The sequence below is a fragment of the Coffea arabica genome, chromosome 2c (assembly GCF_036785885.1).
Source record: "Coffea arabica cultivar ET-39 chromosome 2c, Coffea Arabica ET-39 HiFi, whole genome shotgun sequence".
Classification (NCBI taxonomy): domain Eukaryota; kingdom Viridiplantae; phylum Streptophyta; class Magnoliopsida; order Gentianales; family Rubiaceae; genus Coffea; species Coffea arabica.
The window spans coordinates 35,517,126-35,531,519 of NC_092312.1; the positions used below are offsets into that span (position 1 = coordinate 35,517,126).

The window sequence follows — 14,394 nt, forward strand, 5'->3', positions numbered from 1 at the left end:
AATCCAGCACAGACGAGAGAGGTGGGTGGTGGCCTAAGCGGCTTTGCCTAACCTATTTGAAATTATGATGGTTACATGGCCGCCACCCCTGTGGTGCTGAAGCTGACTCATGACGGCCCTGCTGCGGCCCTGCTGATGCAAATTACACGTCTTACTATTGCTAGCGAAAGCTTTTCCGGCCACCACCGCTTTTGATTTTTTCTCAATGTATATGTTCTAGGCTTTCTGGTTTGGTTTCTCCATTAAATGTATTGCCTTCACCAACATTCAATGGAAAGTCTAACTTCAAAGCTCTTTCGGTTGATGAAAAGAGACTAGGAGGGGAACACTTTTCATGTTTGCCCAGTTATGCATGGTACATAATTAAATTTCAAGTTTGTCCAATTATTTAGGTTTTTCCAGTTATACAAAGTACATAATTGTTGCAAATTATATTAAGCTGAATCATAAATATTGTATTCACCCATTCAAAATTAGATAAAGCTGTGTCGTATTTATCCATTCAAAAGTTTCTAAAGCAATTAGCAAGAGTAATTTTCGATGATACTGTAACTGTGAAGTGGATCCATGTAAGCAGACTTGAGAAAATAGACTCTCATCTAGAAAGAAAACGAAAAGTATAATTGTAAGTTACGGACTTACTGGATTTCTTTCTCCACCAGATTTTACCATTAGAAAGCAGTATCAGTACAATATACTTAATGTTCCAAAAGGTATAAATTATAAAAATACAAAAAGCCTATGAAATGCCCTTTTTCTCTCAACTACTAACACCCATGAAGACTCCCTTTTTTAATGTAAATACTAAGAGATACAAGACTCAAACACAATCGGGAGTGGAGAGCTGCATATGCTTCCAATCTGTGATAAGATAAACAAGTCATTATCTCAAGTTTAGAACCTTGTTGATACAGCAAATGAGATACGATAAAGCAAATGAAATAGATATATAATGGAAATATTTTGGGTGCATGATAACAACAAAGAAAGGTATCAATACCTTTCAAAATGGCATTTGAGGCCAAAATATTCATCCACTGACCCAACAAATTTTATCACTTTAATCTTGTTTTCCTACAACAGTAGAAACTTATTCAAAAATGTTTTTGAATCTTGGAATTAAAATCACCAAAAGACGAAAGAAGTTCAATTTCTTTGGAATTCATAAAACGTAGAGACATAAAGAAAAGAATACAGGAACTTGTAGAATAGAAAACTTGCAATATTATTTTTTGAACTAATCTTGACTATTTAAATAACATAAAGTAAGAACTCACCAAGGAGGCTTCATACTCTTGTTTCATCAAATGTAATAAAACATCTCTACACCACCAAGTAGATACACAACTATTTATTTGGCTGAGTTAGACTAAGTATAAAAATTGTGTATCTCATGTTTAAAGGTTTGAAACTGCACACTTGTCAAATGGATTTAAACCAAATTTTGCATTCCCACTTGTGCTCCCAAAAAAGGACAAGATATTAATCAGCCAATATTCTGCACCTTTTTGTCATTACTTATGGGTTGTATATAAGTTCTTACTTGAATTCGAGAAAAGAAGAAAGACAAATTTTTTTTTTGTATAATACATACTGTATAAAAAAATCAATAAAAAAGAAAATGACAACTTCTTTAGTGCTACAATTTAAACATGTTTCACCTTTTTTTAAAAAGACATTTTTTAAACCGTTTCAGCCATTTAATTAGTTAAACCACTTCCTAAATTGTCAAGTCCTTGTGCTCCAATGAAACAGCAAAAGTGGCATGCCACTTAAGTTCCTAATTTATATTAAATCTACCATAGGAATTTTCTCGTCTTGATTTTTGTGCTTATTTTAGTAGCCAAAATTTTAAAGTCAATGATTAAAAAACTTATTTACATAACACGCCAAACATCTTACTAAAGCAAGTAGCACATTGTGGGCATAATCAAACATATTGATACAAAACTAAGAAAACAAGAGACCAAGAATTTAATTTCACTTACTTGAGTTATAAATTGCTATCCAAAAGTGTGAAATAGCTGGCTACCTATCTCTCATAGTAGACCACGTATGCATAAACAGTTGCACCTTTGCACCTTTATCTTGGGCACAATTTTCTTACTTCTATTTTGAAAAGAAAAAAAAAGAAATTTAGAACCAAGTTTTTACCATAGCCACGATGCACAGGTATTCAAAGATTCAAGAGTCAAAAGAATTAGCTTTCTGGATGATGCCCTTTGTGTCTTGCTTAGGAACCTTATATACGCTTCAATCAAACAAATTAAATTGCAGCAAGAAGTACAATTACTAACATGCATATCTTAAGTCATAACCATTTTCTTTTTTGTCAGGAAGAAATTACCTTATTTCTATGTGCTTTGGTAGCCATCAACTATGAGGAAAAAATGATCAAAAAGGATGTCCCATAATAGCTTAAACAAATAAAAGCTAGAACAAGAACAAAACCAAGAAAATGATTTGAGAAATCACCAAACAATAGAATCATTATGGGAACAAGAGGAGGTTCATCAAATAGAGCCGAGAAAGAGTATTCATTGCCAAGATATCATCAATATACATTATATTTAGTCATACTAACACAAAATCAATAAGATTCCAACATTACTACAATATGTCTTGTTTTTTTACAACTAAACACTCACCAATGGAAAAATTGCAAAGATAATCTGGCCGCAACCAATTGTTTTTTATTTTGTATTGCTAGCAAAACAGTCAGATATTCCCTTATATATGAAGTTTCACTTGGAGGTTAATCTTTTTATTCCCACAATCCATTTTGCAGTTTCAGGGAATGCTTCAATATGATGCAAAAAATACGAGAAGAGAAAAACATAAAAAATAAAAATGAAATAGGTAATCCACTAACTTTAAATCTAGAGGAAATAGGATAACCTTCCCAAACAATCATCCTCCACTTTTTTCAAGACCAATAAATAGGGCAAAGTGAGAAAAAATTTACAATAAACTACTACGGAGGGATGGGGGAAATGAAGAGAACACAAAAACATTAAAACACACCTTCATGGTTGAATGGAGAAAAGCAGCCTCCTTTTTCCTTGTTCCTTTATCTAGCAATAATATAGAACAAACAAATGCTGAAAAAAACAAATTAATTAGGAAAAAGAAAAGTCAAAATCAAATTAGATAAACTTTTTTCCAGGGAAAGAAACATAGAGTCTAAATAATGTGCACTTTGAGAAAAGAATTTCTCCAATCCTTTGTTGCATATCTTAATATCTTGTAATAAACATTTGGTACATATTAGAGCATAAAGGATACGAAGCAAAACAATAGCAACAAAGCCTGAGGATTAGCAGGAAGCAAAGAACTTGTGTTTGCCAAACCATAAATAGGCATTAAGCACTAAACATTTGAATGCATTTCCAAAGTTTCACATCCAAATTGATTAAGAAACCAAAATTAAAGAAAAAGCCAACTGAAAATCGAAAAAAGGTAAAGAAAAAACAAATCCAGATTTTTTCATCAAAGAAAACTATCAAATTCCGCATATGATAAATTTCAACCAGCTAGACCTCTTGTTTCTTTTGGGTGGTTCTGCTTGACCAGCAATGCAAAACATAAAGGACCGAGATTGGAACCTGAAATATTAAAATCTCAAAAAAAAGTCAACTTATATAATGCAAATACATGTTAAATACAAATACTAAAGCAAATCATATGATTTTTTCCCAAACAAAATCTGCTTGTTTGAAGCAAATCATGTCCACATCACGCCTGTGCTACCCTACGTTTTGCTATAGCCATAATAAAAATCTCTTCTATATGATCATAAAGTAAATGACATCCCAAAAAAATGGTAGAAATAAATCTTGGTGAATAAATCAACATGAGTAAATGTTTTTTACACCTGCAGTCTTCAAGGCAATAAAAAAACACTGATTCCTAAAGCAAAAATATTTACCCAAGCAACAGCAATATGTCGAGATCTAAAGGCACTAAGCCAAGTATAACTAAGCTAAACTTCTCTAGCAAAACTGCTGCATTAAGCAAATATGCAGCCATAATTTCCTCTTATACCTGTTAATGGTCTCTAAATACATGCTAGGAATAAACTCACCACATGTAATAGTCTTTTATACACACACATACACATACTTCACCATTGTTCTATAATAATCTGGACTAAACATTTTAATCTTTAGTCCAAATCAAAACATCATATGCAAAAAATAGATAGACACACAGACCAGCCATTTTTGTAATAACTAGTTATCTAGGTGTGATATTTCAAGTAAACCTCTTTTTGTTCCTAATACAAGAAACACACATGGAACAAAATGTTATCCGGTGATTAGCAAATGAAAGATAATGAACAAATTATACCTTAGCAGCATCTTTCAAGGATTTGTGGTAGAGTTCACTACTTAAATTCTGCAAAATGAGAATCAAGAACCACCAAAATAAATCAGCAGAATGTAGTGTTTTATCACCAAATTACATATACCTTAGGCAGCATCTAGTTAATGTTCATACAGAGTTGCTCTGTCAATTGACAAATCTTTAACATGCCTTTTATGCTTGTTCTTTCCCATGTTAAGACTTCTCTCACTCCACTGCCAATTAGTCCCACTCTAACTTATTTTTTGTAACCTGTTAACATATTAATTAGTCAAAAATAATCCTCTAATTGCTAAAAACACATGTCATACACAATATAAACCCAGAAGGAAAACCCGTCTAAAATAAGTTGCATGAAAAAAGGTAGGAAGGCTACTATTAACAAACTGTTCACTAATGAATTAAAGGAGTGAATTTCAAATTATTAGAGCCGATTTTCACATATCAGTTTCTACCATATATAATTGAGCATAGACATTTCTGATTCATGATATTTGTTCAAAATCTGGTATTTTAATAAAACAGAAGGCTGAAGGGAAAAAATCATCAGAAGATTGCACCTATATAATATCCAACCTCACACTTTTTCTTTTGTCTAAATAAATAGACCAACCAAAATATTATGGGTAAAAAACCTGCACCATGACAAAGATTACACATTCGTACTCATGGGGAAAAATCTTAAATAGAAGACCTCTCTAAGAGATTAGCATTTAAAAACAGATATTTTTCCTTTTGTAAAACTACAATAGAAGAAGAGATTATATAAGCACATAAAGCTTCTCCTTTTTATCAGTAAGTGAAGACCATGAGAAGAGAGAGGAAATTCATGGATAGAGGAACAAAGTCTTTCGGTTGAAAATCAAGAAAATAGGTTATAGGGGACAACTTTTTTCCAATTTTAGTTGCTATTTAACAAATTAACAGTTTTAACATTTTGTCAAACATTTGATAAATTAAACATGATTATATCATTACATTACTTTAAAACAGAAAAGGGGAAAAGGGAAAGAAGTAACCCCACGTACAAAAAGACCCAAAAAGTGGAGACCTATGAAATGCACAAATGAATCCAACGTCTAGTGAGGATTGATCAATTTTAAGTTTAAAAGGCTCAAGGAAACATGATAAATTTAAACTTTCCAAGACACAACTAAGAGGATAAACACTTCATGATAACCAAAATTGAAACTTACATCTAATATGTCATAACAAGAAATAAATAACAAAAAAATCCAAAGCAATCTCTTTTGCAGAGAAAAAAATAAAGAAAAGCAGAGTATAAACTGTAATCACATATACGCAAATAGAAGAAGGCTCGCTCAAAACATTCACCAATATTATGCAAAATAGGTTGGGAATATGTTGATCCATACCACCTTATTAGTAGTTTTTGAGAGAATCAAAGAAAATTCCAATTTTTGGACCTGCAACGTCACCAAAATATACAAATTATATAATCAAACATGGATAAGGAACTTTTTAAATCCACCAGAAATAACTTAATCAAATTTGTTAACTGCATTTTAATGTTTTTTAGTCACGGACGGAAAAGATGGAAATCAGGCAAAAGTAAGGGGAGGAAACAGCAAAAATAACTCTTCTTTTAGAAAATAACCATATAAAACCTACCTTCAAAAAAGGGGGGAAAAGCTCAGAAAATAGCATGAGAATGATGGAGGTAATCTGCAAATTTCGTAACTGCAACATCTAAACATTGCAAAAGGAAAAAAAAAAGGAAATTAAAAAAGAAGGAAAAAATACATAAGGCTAGAGAAGCTCTAGAAAAAGAAGGAAAAATAAATTTTGAAGCGAAGCAAAAAATTCCCAACCATATATTTGGTATTGTTGTCGTCGATCAGAGAAAATGAAGGATAAGATAGGAAAAGGAGCAGCTTCAAGAGGGAAGATAGACTTACAAAGTAGCATGAGAACGATAGAGAAAATCTCCAAATTTCGTACCTGCAAAATCGCAACATCACAGACAGCAAAAAAATAAGACAATCTAACCCGTAAAAAAGGGGAAAAACAAAAGGTTAGAGAAGCTCTAGAAAGGAGGAGGAAGAAGAAAATTTTGAAACAAAAAAAAATACCAACCATATCTTGGTTTCGTTGTTGTCGATCGGAAAAATGAAGGATAAAAGAGGGAAAATGGCACCGTTGGTGATGACGAACAGGAACAAGAAGAGAGGAAGAAGAGCTTTTTGGGGGAAAGAGACAGACATCGAAAGAAAGGAGAAGAAAAGGCGTTGGTCTGAGCTCTGATGTTTCTCTTTCTCGAGCCATGTGCACACCTGACACCACGGAAAAGGAATCTTTGGTAAATCCCAGTCTCTTGTACTATGCTTGGTTGATATAACCAAGTTCGGCGCCTGTCCAATTGTCAAACGGGCTGGACAACCATCAAGAGGAAAGAATCACGGGCCGGACGACCACCAATCATCCAATGGAAGCCAGCCACGTCAGCAATTGAAGCCCAATTGAAAACTTCCCCATTCCCGCATAGACTAGATATGTTAATGAGGAGCAGAGATCTAGGCTTTATTGGGTGCAATAAAATGGTCAGAGTCATATGGGAATGTTTCTTACTGTTACCAGTTGTTGAAGCGTGTTTAATCCACGAATCGTCACGGTGAGTGTTTTCTGTCTATTTGACACTTCAACCCAAACCACAGAGGATTTATGTATAGCTTTTTAAATTTTGGGGGGGTTATGTGATTTTTGCGAAAATGACAGGAAGCTAAAATATAATTTGCCCATATTAAAAAGTTAAAAACTTAATTGATGAAATTAAATCTTTTCTTTAAGACAGTTTTTGGGCATACACTTTTAACATTCCACTTCAGAGGCGCGTCCAAGCACCTGGGCGTACGCCCCGATAATACTTTCACCTTATCCGATCACTTCGGAGTAGTATTGGAACACTTCGTCTTAGGATTCGCCTCGCGAACCCCTTTTGAAATGAACTTATGTTCAAGTTAATTTAAACAATTAATCAACATACTAATCTCAATTTTGTTTGCTTGCTCGTTTTTAACATTTTTGCTTTCTGTGTATACAGGAGAGCATTTCCCGTGATCAGCTTGGTTGAATTATTGTGCAGATCCTCAAGTCTGCATCGCATGTTTAAAAGAAATTCCAATATATAGAACGATATAATATAGGTGTCAAATTTTTGATGGTAGTAGTTCCTCACAAGGAAATACTACCTCTATCATTGTATGGTGTCGAAGCGATTTTGTCCTTGAGGACTTGGAAACCATACCAGATCCAATTAGTGGTTGCATCAACAGGCTGAGATGCTATGCCTTAAGGCATGGGGTTCGAGAGTGCCTAAATCGCACAAGAAAAATGTGGTGCCAAAATCGATCAAGAGGCATTAATCCGGTCCAGATAGCTTGTTTGCCTCGAAAGTCTATAAAGGATCGACACGTAACAGAAGTTTTAGTGCAAAAACTAGACTGACGGAAGTTGCTAGTAGCTTAACTGAATAAGGACAGCACCTACAGGTCGTCCCGTGGCTCAAATTCATCATCCCGCAATCACAAAAATTCAGACAGCACCTACAGGTCGTCCAGTGGCTCAAATTCATCATCTCGCAACCATACAAATTTGTCCCCTGCAATTGCACGATCAGCTTGTTACCATCTTTTTTTATTTCAATAACAGCAACCATCCATCTTACTCTTATAACAAGTTACACTATAAGAGAAGGGAATTTCAAAGGAACTTGTATAGATGTTAGGAGGTGAACTGTCAATGCACTACTGAACTTTTTTAAATTTTGCAAAAAAGAAATTACAGAAGAAGAGAATTCAAAGAGGCTCGTATAGACATTAAGAGGCGAACCACCATTACATTATAGAACTGTTTAATTTTTGAAAGAAGGGAAGCACTGTAGTACTTCTTTGTGGTGCATTAAGCGCGATTTAAACAGGGCACTATATCCGAGCAATGTAACGAGAATTCCAAAGATTGGTACAGCGGTCTATACCAATGGAATGGTAAAGGTGTACGGAGGGATGGAATGTAGACGGGAAACCAAACACGGAAATGCAGGGGGTTTTGTCCTGCCCCGTGTTGGAGATTGATTACCGGATGTCTAAAAAATCCGTACAGGTGAATATGGCAAGGACCCGGGTTATTAAGAGAAAATGTGAGGACCACATTGGAAGCCCATTGACATGATTGAAAGTGAAAATTTTGTCAGTACGCTTTTTTTTTTTTTTTCCATATAGGGAGTATCCCAACTTTGTCAGATTAATCTCCCTGCACCTATGCATCCCGCCCTCCAAGAATATATAAGCGGTAGAAAGGTAACTTGAATATACGATATCGGAACCTAATTAGGTTACCCCAAAACCATCCGAGCCAACGCCAAGAAACAAGCGATCTAGGCTTCTGCCAGGTCCACATAGCTCAGCTCTTCGCTTGGAATAGCTCAGTACTTGGTTGTTGATTATGCTAGTAGTAGTTTTTTTTTTTTTTTTAATCGGAGGTTGTTACCTCTGATGAATAGGGTGGATAGGGAAATTGCCCGAGCTAAGAAGCTGGACTGGTTTCGTTTAGGATCCTTATTCCAAGGTCTCGAGTTTGAATCCCAGTAGTTACCGTCTTGGGCAATGGCTGGGTCCAACTTACCCAGGCATTGTGAAATTAGTCGGGTGGAGACCCAAATACTTACAGTGTCGATAAAAAAAAGGGTTGATAGGGAAATTAATGATAACGATTAATGTCTTAAACTAATTATACCAACCGTGGTAGGAGGAAAAAAAAATAATGAACGTAATTAAGTAGGACATGTGAATTATAGTGAAGAATAGGTACAAGGTAATAAACAGAAGGGGACGGGGGAAGTTTAAGAGCCAGGGGAAGTTTAATTGAGGAAAATACTAAGGCGGAAGGTGCATTCAGCAAAGCACATAGGAAGGAACATTGTTAGGGAAAAAATAAATAATTGGATTTTATATATGAGTAAATCTTGCGGATAATATATATACTACTACTATTTGATCCATGATACATGTGCAAAAGTTGGATTTCAAATTTACATTTTTCATAACTATCATTAATCCAAAACTAATAGTGCATATACTGTTAGTGTAGGAAAAATTAATTCTTTATATATACATACATATATACATGCATACATTCATATATATATATATATATACATATGTTAATAACCGGATTATATGGTTGCTAGTATGTTTAAATATGTCTTAGAAGTTGACAAAGTATTACAGTAATCGGTAGAAGTGAATGTGTTAAACAATTAAATATAGAGAATTTTGAGGAACTAATTAAGGAGACTAGAATCGGAGTAATTAGAGGCACATTTAACTGGATTGCAGAACTTGTAATTTGAGAAAAACGCAAAAATTGAAATAAACTATGAAGTGGCTAATACTGATCCTGAATGTGTGTACTAGCAGGTGTTCCGGATGGTTAGTGTCAACATTGTTTACATTTTAAAAAAATCATTAATATTGAAATAAACTACGAAATGGCTAGTATTAGTACTGAATGTGTGTACTCGTAGTTGTTCTTGTTGTACTGTTAACAATGTTTCCATTTTTGAGATTGATTGCTTGTTACAGTGGTGAGATGTATGATAACGAAAAAGGAGGGAAGGAAAAAAAAAGTGCAAATGGTTGTATAATATTAACTGGTTAATACTATTTAAGTTTCAACGAGTTTATTTGTTAAGTAAAATTACTCTTTGCATCCGAAAGATAGCATGATCAAAGAGTTATCTGCCAACTAGATAAGAGAACCCTGAAGTTCTCCATTGAACGGCAAGTGTCAATGTGTTATTGGAGGAAACAGTTTAGTTTTTCAATTTTGGGGTTTAAGGAGTGAGAAATGTCTATTTGAGACTTAGTATCCAAATTCATAGGCTTAATAGTTCCTTACTATTTTGGGGCTAATTGGAAACAATGATTTAATTATTTCATTTGTTTCTTTTGTTTGCTTCTTAATTGATGGGAAAGGTCAATTGAGTCATTTTATAAAAATTAGCTCTTTAAATAGTTGCTAACTATTTAGGATTATTTTTGTATGCTTGAAATTATTTGCTTTATAATTTTCTGGTCAAATGCAAATAGTTGTAGATTATTTTGGGCTACTTTTATTACATGGGTTTTTTTTTTGGATTAATTAAGATAATGGAGCCAGTCAAATTAGTGTAAGTCATGTTAGGCCTGTTAGTTAGTGAAACATCCAAATTAACAAGAGGTTAGTCTAACACTTAGCCCTAATGAGATTCTCTCTTAATCATCATTTTTATTCGTTGTTTAGGTTTCAGATGGAGAACTTCCTTCCCCTTTCTTCTAGTGAGATAGATGCCTACCAGCATGCAAAATCTTCACTTTTCTACCAATTCCTCCAACAACTAATTGTACTTGCTTTTGATTGCAACCCAAAAACTCCTCCATGTGCATGTGAAGTTTTATTTTGCCCCCAAAATCAGCTTAGTGAAATTTTCTTTTCCCCCAAAATCAGCTCAGTTTAGGGATGAATGCTGTACCAATTCATCAATCATTTTTGCACTGGATTTGAATTTGGCATTGAAAATCTCCTCTTTTCTTGCTATTCGATTTGAAGCTCTGTTTACTTTTAAAAAGAATTTTCAATTATGTATGGTACAGCTTTCAGAACCTACTACTTAAACAAAAGGGTCATAGCAACCCATTCATATACCAGTAATAATTATAGGAGGCCCGCGACCCACAAATTAGGGGATCTCCCTCCCTAGACCGACTAGAAAATTGAAATCACTAGTTGGTTGGTTTCTCGACTGTATTAATCAGTTTGGTTTTAGACTTGATAATTAGCATGACATCCTTAAGAAGAGCTATAAATATTGTAGATTCTAAGAATTTTTTAAATAAAGGTACATTTAGTAGGGTAAATAGCATCATTGTGCAAAGGTTGTTTATATTTAGTGGCACACGATAAGCATATCTACAATCTATTAAAATTTTAAAATTATCACATAGTCCTTGAATTAAGTACTTTAGCAGAAAAAATTTATTTTTGCACCAATAAAAGAAACTTCAAAACCACTACTTGAGGGATGGCTACTAGTGTTCAGACACCGAATAAATTTATTAGGACATGGTAAAGCCACTTGAGAAAAGGTTGAAACTTAATGTTGATCAGTCTTGGAAAAGAGGGAAGGCAGGAGGTTGAAAATTTACTCAGACCATGCTGGCAAATCTGTGATCCTGATGATGTTGAGCTTCCCATTCAGTCCAAAGTCAATTTTAGCTTCTCACAGCCTCCTCCACATGAGGTATATTCTTCATTAGGTTAACCCACAACCCTGTTTTTATCCTAATAGCCATTATTACTGGTAGTAGCAGTAGTAATTTTCTCTCCTCCTTTTTCCCTGAGAGGATTTTTAATCAATTGTTGAGAATTTCAAGTTTTGTGCTTATTCACTCCATCAAAGCTGATTGAATTCAGATTAAATAAGATTAAACATAATTCAAGCTTGTTACTGAAAATTAAATTTAAATTGAAAATACAAAAGCAAGCTTGAAATTCTATTTTACTATTTTTTCTTCCTTGTCTTTGTTTTCTGTCCTTGTTATTGTTTAGTAACTTGAAGAATGGTTCCATTTATCATCTCTATGGAGAGAGTTTGGAGAAAATACTAAGTAGAAGCATCCATCCAAGACTTTGTTCCCTATATTTTTGTCCCTTTTCATTTGTTCTAAGATTTATTTATTTTTTGCTAACATGGATGGTGAATGTATGGGTTAGAGTTATGTTATGATTTTACTTGTTAGACAACAATAATATTTTTGTAGTTTTTCTTAATTTTATCAAGTACGTGTCTATATATATATAGTGTGTGTGTGTGTCTATATATATATCTATATATAGATATATGTTTATGAATATTGTAATTTTGTAATATTATTGCATATTTTATACTTTTATATGTTTTTAAAAAATCAAAATTTGTGGGGTTACGCCCCATATCATAGGGCTTTCACCCGGTTGGGCGAACATGGATCGCTCTGTCCAACGCCCTCGCGTTTAAACCATTGCTCAGAAGCACCACACTGCTGAAGATGCAGTGTCAATTTCCTATAATTTGCTGCTTTTATTAGCTTTCCTTCATTGAGTTGTTGATTCGTCTGAATGTTTTTTGTTTTATTGTCATTAGCAATGTATTCTTTTTATGGAACCTGGAAAATGATATGTGAGTTTTTGAGGTGAAGTTGCAGTATTTAAAATTGTAACATTAGGGAAAGCCCTCTTCCCAACTGCCATGCAAATATCATGCATTGTCTTGTGTCCTTGCACTGTACTTATTAACAATTTTGTATTGATTACTGTTCGGGTCCTACTAGAGCTAGCTAGGAATAGAAACAAGACCCCGCTACCAAAATCAATTGCCGGGCCTGGAACTCCACTTCCTCCTGAACAGGATACCCTAATCAGTCCCAACTACCAATTTGCTATTACAAAGAAACAAAGCAAGGAAGCAGTTGAGGAAACAGAGGATGATGAAGAGGCTGCTGATCCAAACCTAAACCCTTCTCAAGAGCAAAGAATAGATGCTTCACAAGGCGCTGCTCAGCGTGTATCTTTTCCAATTGGACCCAAACGATCAAAATGAGCATTTTAATCTCAATGGCAGTTGCCAAAAATCATATAGTGGTCAATTGTATGTTTGGGCTTATATATAGTTCTTCTCGCTTCAAAGTTCCCAGGAAGATTGACATTTGTCATCTCGATTTCTTGACTCCTTTCTCATAAGCTAGGCTTCAGTGGTGGGTTGTTTAACCTGTGGCTTTATGACCGTTGGTGATGCAATCCGGAGCAGTGTTGACTGGTAAAATTCGTCCCTGAAATGAGACTCTGAAAATGTTTTCATACTGGGAAACGACAAACTGGAGAATTGTATGTATCCTGGATGCACGATTGTTTTGTGCTCATCGATTGGTCCTTCTTCTAATGTTACTAACACTGCAGTAAATTTGCTCACATCCAGTGGAAAGTTCTAACTTTTTTTTTAAAAAAAACTTTTTTCGAATTTGTGTTCATAATCATCGGCAATGCTTTGGGCTGGTTCGTGTATCCTGCTCTAGGTTCAATTAGAACTATATTTGAGTAGAAATGATGATTTCTGCGGTGGTTCAATAGTTAAGTAGGAAAAAGTCACCTGGTAAAACAAAAAAGTTCTACGGAAAATTCAGGCCACGATACAAGTAGAAACCAGCGAGAAGGTACTTCACGTTCTCACAACCTCGCTAGTACAAGTTTCGGCCTCACGTAGCAACAAGAGCTACCTCACGCCTCAAACCATAGATCCATATTCCATTGTATATTACGGCTGCCTTCCCTTAGGGCAGAAAACCTAGCTCTAGTAATTTCTCACCTAGATCATCAGGCGAGAACAAATAACTGTTTGATGCTCATTTTCCTTTTACTTCCTGCCCTGCAAAATTTTCATCAGGCAACAATACCCCCGAGCCAAAAAATGACAGAGAATTCTTGCAAGGTAAAGTTGCGATAGATAATCTTACCTTACTTGTCTACAATACATATGAACGTTCGCATCACATTGTTATTAGTTTTGGTTAGTGGTGAACAAGTCGTGCAGACTAACAAAACTGTAAGGCATATATATATATATATATATATATATATATATATATATATATATATATATATATATATATATATATATATATATATATACATATAGACACACACACACACACACAAAAGAATGAGTAATTTGTCTGTGAGGCCCCAGTCAGTTCTTAAGTTTGATATTAGATTATATTCATTATTTGTGCGGTAACATTAGGTTCTGGGACTAATTCGAAAACCCTAAGTTGGGGTTAGGATTGAAACCCTAGTTTTGTATTAATTATAAGTTCGAATAGTGATTAAAGTGAGTTTAAAAGTTAGGAAAACCCTAAACTAGAAAAGTTTCTAGTGATATGATTCGTTAGAATTCTAAGTTGGGTTTAAAACCCTTAATACTACTCAATCCTTCCACAA

The 14,394-nt window shown here is 34.3% G+C and overlaps 1 protein-coding gene across 27 annotated transcripts; it reads right to left on the reverse strand.

Moving 5' to 3' along the window:
* Positions 1-646: 646 nt before the first annotated feature.
* On the reverse strand, positions 647-6,706 carry LOC113741756 (uncharacterized). Of its 27 annotated transcripts, none has more exons than XR_011839403.1 (10): positions 6,463-6,706; positions 6,285-6,327; positions 5,998-6,075; positions 5,745-5,792; positions 4,351-4,398; positions 3,540-3,605; positions 3,025-3,074; positions 1,989-2,109; positions 1,001-1,074; positions 647-861 (listed from the first exon to the last, which is right to left on the reverse strand). XR_011839403.1 is itself a non-coding variant. In XM_072075822.1 (8 exons), exons 1-7 carry the CDS (start codon positions 6,588-6,590, stop codon positions 3,027-3,029), a joined length of 462 nt encoding a protein of 153 aa, XP_071931923.1. In that variant the 5' UTR covers positions 6,591-6,706; the 3' UTR covers positions 647-861; positions 3,025-3,026. The 27 variants fall into 27 exon arrangements, 2 of the variants coding, with proteins under 2 accessions (XP_071931923.1, XP_071931925.1); XR_011839408.1 differs by having other exon boundaries at positions 3,025-3,101; XR_011839400.1 differs by having other exon boundaries at positions 1,989-2,106; positions 5,742-5,792.
* Between the last annotated feature and the right edge of the window lie 7,688 nt (positions 6,707-14,394).